This window comes from Pleurodeles waltl, chromosome 7, assembly GCF_031143425.1.
Source record: "Pleurodeles waltl isolate 20211129_DDA chromosome 7, aPleWal1.hap1.20221129, whole genome shotgun sequence".
NCBI lineage: Eukaryota > Metazoa > Chordata > Amphibia > Caudata > Salamandridae > Pleurodeles > Pleurodeles waltl.
The window spans coordinates 1,149,167,687-1,149,179,275 of NC_090446.1; the positions used below are offsets into that span (position 1 = coordinate 1,149,167,687).

At 45.7% G+C, this 11,589-nt stretch overlaps 1 protein-coding gene across 1 annotated transcript in view; it reads left to right on the forward strand.

Moving 5' to 3' along the window:
• Window positions 1-10,957, forward strand: part of CYGB (cytoglobin) — a 195,707-nt gene extending 184,750 nt beyond the window's left edge. The window contains exon 3 of the mRNA XM_069200234.1: window positions 8,939-10,957. Coding sequence (XP_069056335.1) covers window positions 8,939-9,103 — 165 coding nt within the window. The 3' untranslated portion in view covers window positions 9,104-10,957. The remainder of the gene's footprint in view (window positions 1-8,938) is intronic.
• Window positions 10,958-11,589: the final 632 nt, after the last annotated feature.

The window sequence follows — 11,589 nt, forward strand, 5'->3', positions numbered from 1 at the left end:
GTCCCTTCATTTCTGGGAGACTGGCTGTCAGGTAGATATCAGCCCTGGTCGCACAGCAGTGCAGTCCTTTGTGTGGTATGCAAAGCGCTCTCTTCCTGGGTTATGAAGGACTTGGAACCAGAAAAAAGTGGGGTGTTTAAGTCCAACATTTTTTACACATTTTCATGGAATGTGGATCCACTGTCTTCAACTTTCGAACCATGTCAGTAGGGACAGCCTGATAATTCTCAGAGTAGGTAAGAGAGGCTGTTGTCTCCAAACTGGAGAACAAAAATACAAGTGTAATGAGGGGTGAGATTTCTTCATCTGTCAATCATCAGTCTATCTAAAGCTGTAATCAGGGATAGACCAAAGGGCAGGCTTGACCTTGAAACTTCCTCACCTAACACAACAGAAAATGCATGCCTACCCTTCACCTCCACACTCTACTAAATGATAGAGCTGAGGAAAAACTAATCAGCAGTCACTTGCTAACACAAATGCTCATGGAATTTCTACAGAGAACCCTGCCTCCGCCGTTCTCATTTTAGTGTACCTTTCAACCAGCCACTGTCTGGGGAAGGTGTCCTCATCCTCCATCTTGTGCTGCGCTAAACCAAGGGCATAAAAATGGATTCCACCAGTTTCTGTCCTCAGGTGGGTTCACACACAGAGCCTTACTATCACAAATGCACACAGGATGGCATTGCAAAGTTCTAAGCAGACACATAATTGTGGAACTTTACACAAGAAGGACCCATAGGCCACACTCAATAACACATATGCAAAGGTCTGGTCACACTATCAATCTCTAAAAAAGAGCTCCTTTTCTTCGATCAGCTCTTTTTTAAATATTCTCCTCACTCTGGCACAGATAAAATATTCACAACTAAAAACTGTTTTACCATAAGAAAAATAAATAGAATGCACGAAATACAAGACTAAATAGGTCTAACCGAAAAATAATTTGGAAAGGAAATTATCCAAGAGAATGAAAGTATATTTTATGACATATTTTTAACATGCAATACTTTGATACTTAGAAATAAAGCACTGTTGTATTTGAAGCAACATTATGCCGGACTATTTTAATTTTAAAATGTACTTCTCTTAATAGTGTATTGTGGACTGAGAGCCAGTTGGTTTAGCTGCCTTAGAGGATTTGAGCCCCAGTGCAGGGCCCTAAGACTGGCAAAATCTACCATCTGATATGTACGTACCTAGGTTTGTCCTGGTAGAAGTACTGAGAGTAGTCAACGTAACCTAAAATCAGTCATGACAGACTCCATTACTGCACATAAAAAATAGAAAATATCTTTTAGGCCATGGTTGGTACATTCCGTAAGTTCATACATTGGGTCTAACAGCGTCGCCCTGGTAAAAGTAATGACAGAATTAACATGATCTTATATCAGAGAGGGCACTCCTGGTTTTGTACTGATCTAGATAAAAGAACACACCTTGTATATTATTGTAACAGCACGAGTATTTCTAACATGAGCTTGGTCTACTACTGTCCTCATTGTGCTCTCCATATCCTGCAAGGTGTCCCAACTTGCACCACCTTATGACCCCTTGGTTTTCAAACTTTTCTTCAGAAGTAGAGTAACGTGCATATTCTTGTCAAATCGAACAAGTTACTTACCTTCGGTAACAACTTTTCTGGTGGATACATTAGCTACCTGTGGATTCCTCACCTAATGAATACTCCCATTGCGCCAGCACTCGACGGAAATCTTCTTCCTAGCTTCTGCACGTCGACGAGGACGTCACAGTTGCCCACGCGACGCCGTCTGACGTCATACAGGCAATAAGAGGTCCTCGCCGACGTGCCGACGTCAGTACCAATTTTTTTTTTACGTGCCTGAGAATAATAGGCCATTGAGATGAAAGAACAATAGTAATATTTAATGATATTCCAAGCAAACACATCATCCTGAGAATTCAACCTACCATTTTTTTTTTTTTTTTTTAAACATGTAAATAAATATATGAACTATATATATATGCATATAAGCATATATACATAATATATACCAATCCTCAAATCCAAGAGGAGCACACTCAAGAATTACTTGGTTAGACCAAACAGGCAACGGGGAGGCGGGTGGGACCGTGAGGAATCCACAGGTAGCTAATGTATCCACCAGAAAAGACGTTACCGAAGGTACGTAACTCGTTCTTCTGATGGATACAACTACCTGTGGACTCCTCACCTAATGAATAGAGTTCCAAAGCAGTACCGCACTCGGTGGTGGGTGCCTGAATGGTCAAACCAAGAAATCCTGCAGCACCGACCGTGCAAAATGGCCATCCCTTCTGACCTCAGAGTCCAAGCAGTAATGCTTCGCAAAAGTATGAAGGGATGACCAAGTTGCGGCCTTGCAGATGTCAACCACAGGAACACCCCTAGCCAAGGCCAAACAGGCCGACTTAGCTCTGGTGGAATGAGCTCTTATACCATCAGGGGGCTCTTTCTTTGCTAAAGAATAACACATTTTAATGCAAAGAACAACCCACCTGGAGAGTGTTCTCTTGTGGACTGCCTTTCCTCTCCTCTTTCCCACGTAACTGATGAAAAGCTGATCCTCCATCCTGAAATCCTTTGTTCTGTCTATATAAAAACTTAGCGCCCTCTTTGGGTCTAAGCAGTGTAGTCTCTCTTCTTCCTTTGAAGGATGAGGCGGAGGATAAAACGTGGACAGAGTAATTGTCTGGGCCAAATGAAAGGGTGAAACAACCTTCGGAAGGAAAGCAGCCTTGGTCCTCAACACCACCTTATCCCCATAAAAAGATGTATAAGGGGGTTTTACAGATAGAGCAACCAGGAAAACCGTTTTAAGAACCAATAATCTTATGGGGCAAGAATGCATAGGCTCAAAAGGGGACCCCATAAGAAAGTTAGAACCAAGGTCAAAATCCCATTGAGGCATAACTAAAGGATTTGGAGGAAATTTATTCATAAGGCCCTTCAAGAATCTAAAGTACTATTGGAGATTTAAATAAAGAAGGCTGGTCTGGAAGACAAATAAAGGCTGACAAGGCAGACAAGTAACCCTTAACAGTAGCCACTGCACAACCCCTCTGTGCTAAAGACAAAGCAAAAGATAAAACATCCGACAAATGAGCACGTAAGGGATCAATCTGACTCTCTCCACACCAAACTACAAATTTAGACCACCTATTAGCGTAGATAGACTTAGTGGAGTGTCGCCTGGCCGATAAGATAACATCCACTACCTCAGGTGGGAGAGAAAAGGAACTCAGGTTGCCCCGTTCAATCTCCAGGCATGAAGGTGCAGGCTCTGGAGGTTGGGGTGTAAAACCTGCCCCTGCGACTGCGAGAGGAGGTCTGCCCTGAGAGGGAGACGGAGCGGAGGGCACAGTGAGAGTTGGAGAAGGTCGGAATACCACACCCTCCTTGGCCAATCCGGAGCAATTAAGATGACTTGGGCCCGGTCTTGGCGTATTTTCCTCAATACTCGAGGGATCATGGGTATGGGGGGAAACGCGTAAAGCAACTGGTTGCACCAGGTCATCTGAAACGCGTCCCCCAACGCTCCATGTACCGGATACTGGAGGCTGCAGAATAACGGGCAGTGCGAGTTCTCCCGGGTGGCAAACAGATCTATCCGAGGAAAGCCCCACATCTGTAAGATTAGAAGGACTTGATCTGGATGGAGACGCCACTCGTGGTCGGCCGAGAAATGGCGACTGAGACTGTCCGCACGTACGTTCAAGACTCCGGCCAGATGATTTGCTACCAAGCAAATCTGATGGTCCTTTGCCCAGGACCATAGCCGAAGAGCTTCCCTGCAGAGAAGGTACGACCCTACCCCTCCCTGTTTGTTTATATACCACATCGCAGTAGTATTGTCCGTCAGGACCTGAACTGACTGACCGCGAAGGGATGGGAGGAAGGCCTTGAGAGCCAGACGTACAGCCCGTAACTCCAACAGATTGATATGAAACATCTGTTCCACTGGAGACCAAAGCCCTTTGATCTCCAGGTCCCCCAGATGAGCTCCCCACCCTAGAGTGGAAGCATCTGTTATTACTGTGGTCACTGGTGGAGGTTGCGAGAACGGCCTTCCTCGGGAAAGATTGTCGCCCGCAATCCACCACTTCAAATCCGTGGCAGCATCTCTGGAGATCTTTACCGAACCTTCAAGATCTCCTTTGTGTTAAGACCACTGCTTTCGGAGACACCACTGAAGAGCCCTCATGTGCCAGCGAGCATGCGTGACCAACAGTATGCAGGAGGCAAACAGACCGAGCAGACGTAGGACCTTGAGGACTGGAATGACCGCTCCACTTTGAAACATTGGAACCAACGCCTGAATGTCCTGAATCCGCTGAGGCGGAGGAAAGGCTCGATTCAATGTTGTATCCAGTACTGCCCCTATGAACAGGAGGCGCTGAGAGGGCTCTAGGTGAGATTTGGACACGTTCACCGAAAAGCCCAGGTCGAACAACAACTGGGTTGTCGACTGCAGGTGATGCAACACGAGCTCCGGGGACTTGGCTTTGATCAACCAGTCGTCCAGGTAAGGGAATACTGCTATCCCCTTCCTTCTGAGCTCTGCCGCAACCACCGACATCACCTTCGTGAAGACTCGAGGTGCTGAAGTAAGACCAAACGGAAGGACCGCAAACTGATAGTGCCGCGACCCCACCACAAACCGGAGATACTTCCTGTGCGACTTGAGTATCGGGATATGAAAGTAAGCATCCTGCAAGTCGACAGACACCATCCAATCTCCATTGTTCAACGCCAAAAGCACCTGAGCTAGGGTCAGCATCTTGAACTTTTCCTGTTTGAGGAACCAATTCAAGATCCTTAGGTCCAGGATTGGTCTCAACCGACCATCCTTCTTGGGAATCAGGAAGTACATCGAGTAACAACCTTGACCCCTTTCCTGCTCTGGAACCAACTCCACCGCGCCCTTTGAAAGGAGGACTTGAACCTCCTGTTCTAACAACAGGAGGTGTTCTTCTGAACAATAAAATGGGCGGGCGGGATGGGGGGGCGGAAACTCCCGAAAGGGAAGGGTGTAGCCTTTTCTCACAATGCTGGTAATCCAGGAGTCTGATTTGATGACCTCCCACTTGTGGAGAAAATTCAGTAACCTCCCCCCTACAGGAGTGGAGTGAGTGGGAATTGGTGGAAGCCTAAGGCTGCTTCCCCTGCTGCACCCCTCCAGAGGAAGAGGAAGAGGCAGAGTGCTGCTGAGAGGCTCCCCTGGTACGGACCCTACCCCTCCCTCTAAAAGATCTATAGGAGAGAGCAGAGGTAGGCTGCTGGAATTTCCCTCGAAAGGAGGAGGAGGAGGAGCCACGACCAAATCCTCGAAACCTCCTAAAAAATCTGGAGGAGGAAGAAGAAGTGGCTTGCAAGCCCAGCGACTTGGCCGTGGCCCTGCTCTCCTTGAACCTCTCTAAGGCCAAATCCGCCTTGGCACCAAAGAGCTTGTCCCCATCAAAAGGAAGGTCCAGTAGGGTCGACTGTACATCCGAGGAAAATCCTGAGTTTCGAAGCCAAGCCTGCCTCCTCGTAACTACAGCAGTGCCCATTGCTCTAGCAACCGAGTCAGTTGTATCCAACCCAGATTGGATAACCTGAGTTGCAGCTGCCTGAGCGTCCGATACCAGATTCAACAGCCCCTGAGGGACCTCCGTATGCGTACATGCAATTTCGTCCATCAGAGCATAAATGTACCTTCCTAAAATACATGTAGCATTGGTGGACTTTAATGCCATGCTACATGACGAGAACACCTTTTTGGATGCCATGCCCATCTTCTTGGAGTCTCTATCCGAGGGCACAGATGGAAAAGAGCCAGGAGCAGACCTTGGCGAGCAGGAAAGCCTGGACCACCAAGCTTTCAGGTGTTGGATGTCTGGTAAGAAAACCAGGGTCAGCCGGTGCAGCTCGATACCTCCTAGCCACAGATCTATTGACAGCTGAAGAAGACACCGGCTTCTTCCAGACTTACAAAACAGGTTCCAGCAGCGCCTCATTGAACGGCAAAAGTGGTTCTGCCGATGTAGAGGCCGGGTGCAACACCTCTGTCAACAAATTCTGCTTGGCTTCAGTCACCGGCAAAGGAAGATCCAAGAAGCTAGCTGCCTTCCTGCTAACAGTATGAAAAGTGGCCTCCTCTTCTGTATACTCCCCAGGAGATGACAAGTCCCACTCGGGGGAAGTATCTAGGCCACTAGCAGTGTCCAGCCCATGGAGACCCTCATGAGAGTCCTCAATCTCTCCTTCCTCCAGGTTCTGTCTCTGGTACTCCTGCTCTTCAAGGAGGCGGAGAGCAAGCCTCCTCGAGTGCAGCCTCTCCTCTATCCTCGGCGTCGACATGGCGTCAGCAGATGTCGAAGAACGACGCCGATCTCCGGATCCGCCATAGGTGTCTTCGGCGCGAACAAGGAGTCGGATGGAGAGAAGACTGCTTTGGAGTCGTAGGAGGTCTAGACGGCGCCACTGGTTGAAACATCGAAGCCGCCGGAGCCAAAGCTGTCGGAGCCGAAGCCTCAGGAGCCACCGGAGCCGATACCGATGCCAAGCCCACGTTCCCCAGGGGGAGAAAGGGCATAAAGGGAGCCGGTCGAAGCGGAGCCGGAGCACCCATATTGAAAGCCAAAGGGCCCGAAGGCCCAGCCGGTCCACCACCTGGAGCCATCTGCTGGAAGATGGAAAAAATCGCATTTAAAAATGCGGTATTATCAGCTCCAGGGGCCGGGAAAGCCGGGTACTGGGGTGCCTGGTTCGAAGGCGACACTGACGCCGGTCTCGACGTCTGCAACGACGGAGAAAACATTTGAGGCTGTGGAACCTCAAACACTGAAGGTGGTTGGCCCGATGACCCGGGCGAAGTCGGTGAGGCTGGAGAAGGCAACGGCATCGACGGATGGGGAGTGACAGTGGAACTGGCCTCCCAAGTCTTCCGACGTCGAGTTGATGGTGACCTCGACCGAGACCTCTCTTTACTCGACCGGCGCCGTGATTATCGACGACGCCGGGAGTCCCGATGACACCGATGAGACTTCGGTGACGAGGATTTTCGATGGTGTCTCTTTTCCTTCTTTTTCGACTTCGCCAGAAAAAGCTTGGCCTAGCGCTCTTTCAGGGCCTTAGGATTCATATGTTGACAAGAATCACACTTGTCAACATCATGATCGGAACTAAGACACCACAAACAGTCAGAATGTGGGTCCGTTACCGACATTTTGCCCCCACACTCACGACATGGCTTGAATCCTGACTTTCTCTGCGACATTGTAATCTCAGAGAAAAAAAAATAGATCCAAAAAAACACACTGTAACTGTCGAACAGCAAACAGTAGCTCCCTCGAAGATAACCATTTTGAATGGCACGGAAAAAAGGGAACTGACGTCGGCACGTCGGCGAGGACCTCTTATTGCCTGTATGACGTCGGACGGCGTCGCGTGGGCAACTGTGACGTCCTCGTCGACGTGCAGAAGCTAGGAAGAAGATTTCCGTCGAGTGCTGGCGCAATGGGAGTATTCATTAGGTGAGGAATCCACAGGTAGTTGTATCCATCAGAAAGATTATTACTAAGAAAACTGAGCACTAACAACATTAAGAAATGCATTAATTTTTGCCTCAGTCAAATGACATTTTTGTACAATTTATATGCCTCATATTATTTTCATCTGTAGATTATCATTTTACATGTTTTGACAACCTCTATGAAATTTGGACCCCTAGGGTCCTTTTTCAAGTGGGGATTTGATAAATCATGAAACACATATATTATTGTTGAAATAGACAATAAATACGAACAACATAAGCGTGTATGTTACACTAAATACATCTCAAAAGCATTACACTCTTCGGATTTGAAAGAAATGTGATCCAATTTACATCAGCAAGCACCTGAGCGTGAAGTTCTTAGCTTCAGATTACACAACGCAGTTTAATAAACATACCTGTTTCAAAATGACGGAAACTTTGAATACTGCACATGTGTTTTTTTAACTAGCCAGACTACATGTAAATAAGGCTTGGGTATACTGCTTTAGATTCTATGAGGACGACCTTTGTGTAACAAAAACATCACTTCCAACACGACAGGTCTAAATGCCAACAGCATAAAGGACTCAATGTAATGTAGCCTCATATCCAGCTCAAAATGTGTTTCCAACATGGCTATCAAGAACACCACTAGTCGCGACCATAGGTCATGAATAACCAGTGAGCACAGACTATGGCGAATTAGGGACCTTCTAATATCAACCTGATCACATTTTATAGTTATAACAATGTAAAGCTATTGACATTGTATTTACTGAACATTTGTAAGGTGACTTAGATGTCTTGTGATTGACCAAAACACCCAAGATGTACGACTCCACCTGTTTGAAATGCATTTAATTTATTAAATAAGCCTAGTGAAATCTGTAAAATGTTATGATAACATAAAAAAGCAGATAATACAAAGCATACATATTGGATGGAATTGTCAGTTGATTGAGGAATACAATTAATCATTCTTAATAAAGCTGAAGCATCACCAACTTTCATTGGAATAATAAGATTTGACAAGAATTTGTACACTATTATACCTTTGAACAAAATATCAAAGACCCACGGGTCATATGACAGCGTGAGTAGATTCACCCTTCACCACATGGCGGGTGCAGCAGAGATAATTTAAAAGAGTCTCTTGGATGGCAGACCTACCCACTGAACACGTCAAACACAAAATGCTGACAAAAGAGATTACAGGGAGAACAAGAAGGGGAGCTCAGGGGAGGAGATTACCTATATATTGTTGCTCTGACCTACAGATGGGCACAAGTTTTGTCATTCACTGTAACAAAGATATATTCAAAGACTTGGTATGAAAGAACCCAATGACTTAATGTACAGTTTTGCTTGACTTCTACCCATGTTTCTATCCACATCATGTCCTGTTGCATTTTTCTTAGATCATCACTGGAGTTATTCTGGAAATTCTCATCGAGGAGTACACAGACGATTTTACTCCTGAAGTGCAAAGAGCATGGACCAAGCTGAAGGGTCTAATCTACAGCCAAGTGACCGCTGCCTACAAGGAGGTTGGATGGCCGCAATACCCAAACTCGACCATGTGATCCAACGGACACTGGCGGTCAGAGGACACCATAGAACTCCATTGCCTTTTGCCACAGAAGACCCACATCTCAAAGTAGCCTGCTAGGTTTAGAGCTGTTATATCAGAGACAGGGAGTGGGTGGGCTGGGGTCAAATACTTTTGTTTCAGTTTGGCAAATAAAAACAAGGGGAGGGGGTCATTTTCACTTGGTGACACCATTTAGTTTAGAGACTGGCAGATAACATGCCTCCTGAGCCAAGATGTAGGCCGTCCATTTGCTTGGAGATGGATTATTCACTTCCAGGTTCGACCTCCATGTTGAGGGATGAAGACCCAAACAAGGATATTGCATATCACGTCTGGGAAGCCTCATGCTTTGTGTGCTGTGTCGTATTCTGTCCACACCAGATGTTGTATTGTCCTCTGTGGAATACACAGTACCAAGATTGCTAGTTCGGTTGAAATATACTTATTTGGGTTGTTACTTGATTTTGGAACCATGGATCTCTCACAAAAATGCCTAGTCTCCATCAATCAGAAGTAATTGGTGGGAAGGGGCACATATAATGATGTAACACTAATTCTAAATATATATATATTTCTAATTTGCTGAATATTTACTCCTATATAACGGAAAATGTACTCAGATACTTTAGTCTGTAGGTTCCATCACATTAGAAACAAATTGGTTTCCATCTAACTTTGTGACCGAACAACAAACTTCCAGGTAGAGGTTTAAATTTCATGTACCTGGTGGCAATCGCATCAGTAGAACTCCATACATTTTTCAACTTCTCCTACCATTCTGTACCTGCAAGTCATACCCAGGGTTCCATCCTTTTGTAGCCAGTGTAAAAAATCAAATAAGTCAAAATTTCAATAAAGGATAGCCAGTGGGAAAGGCTGGTATCAATGAATCTAAGAGACACTAGCGCATGCGATACCAAGGTATTTAAACTGTTTGCACTCTGCCATTAGGGCTCTTCAGATTCCTCATTAGTTGTGACTTGACTAGAAAAGGGAAAAATAGGGAATTTGTAACACCAAAAAAAAAATCTAGACTATGAATAAGTAGATTACAAAAAATAGTTTAGCCAAGCTGTGCATTGTTTCAAAAATTCCCATTCAGTGATTATCACTTGCAAGAGACGTGGGCAATTGTCAAAATATCTGCCCAACAGACCTGCATATCAGAGCCTTAACCATGATTTAGAGCTGTGGAAATGTAATCAAATCAGGGGTTGAATCGGGACGACATATGATATTGTAGATTCGGGAGTAAAAAAGAGACCTAATATAAAAGCCAAACAATTTTCCCAAGAGAACGTTTCCTGGGAAAAGCTACCATCTAGTTATAGGTTCCAGCTGTCTCATTTAAAAAAGTAAAAAGAAACCGAGATTCAGATGTGATAGGTAAGGGGAGGTCCCGCATGAGTTGAGCAACAACGGATCTCATGGATGAAGCATTTCACAGGTGTATATCTGCATTTATATTTCTCTCATCGGATTCAGTTAAATAACAGTGATAGGAAATGTGCAGAAGCTGGACACGAGTATTACAGTTGTTAGCAATAGTACACAGCACAGCTAACAGTGGAAGATTCTTGCTTCAACCCTACTTTTATTGTATCGTCAGCCTCTGGGAGGTGCGTATAAATCCTTTACCACAGGCAATGGATATTATGATTGCGTATTTGTGCTGTATCATTACATGACGATGTCTATCCAGTTCCATTCTTTACTTTATAGGTACTACTTTATACATAGTTATAGGTCTATATTGTTGTATGTTTCCAGTGCATAAATTCATGTATTTTGTAACGGCTTCACATATATGTTTTGATGTCATTAAAGATGCATATGTGTTACTGTCTGCAATGACCTAGTTAATGACTCTACAATGTGGATAAAGAAGTGATCAATTAAATGTTCTGGAATAGTTCGGGCCCTCAATGTTAAAACGCACAAGGAAAAACTCTTTGCACCCATTTTCATACTAACACATTTTCTGCTCCCCAGTGAAAACTTTTTGCAAATGTATGTCTCCTTAGGTTGCATTCACTGTACACAGAATACAAGAATGACTTAGGGCCTCATTACAAGGTTGGCAGTTCCAAGACTGCCATCCTCGCGGTGGAGGTCAGACCACCACAAATATGGAAGCCCAACCACCACATTACAACTCTGGTGGGCGGACCAGCCAGGGGACTGCTGTCCTCCGCCAGGAACATGGTTCCCAACGGGGTGACTCAACGCCACCTGGCTGATTACAACTCAGCTTTCCGCCAGCTTTTCCATGGCGGGGACCCCACCATGGATAGGTTGGCAGAAAACCAGTGTCAGGAGTCACAAGGGGGCCTCTGCACTGCCTTTGGCATGGGCAGTGCAGGCCTCCCCACCGCCAGCACTATCAAAATGCGCACTGTCTGCACTGCAGACAGTGAGCATTTCGATAGTGCTGGTGTGCTGTGTTATTGGCCTCGGCTCCCTAAGAGGAGCCAAGGC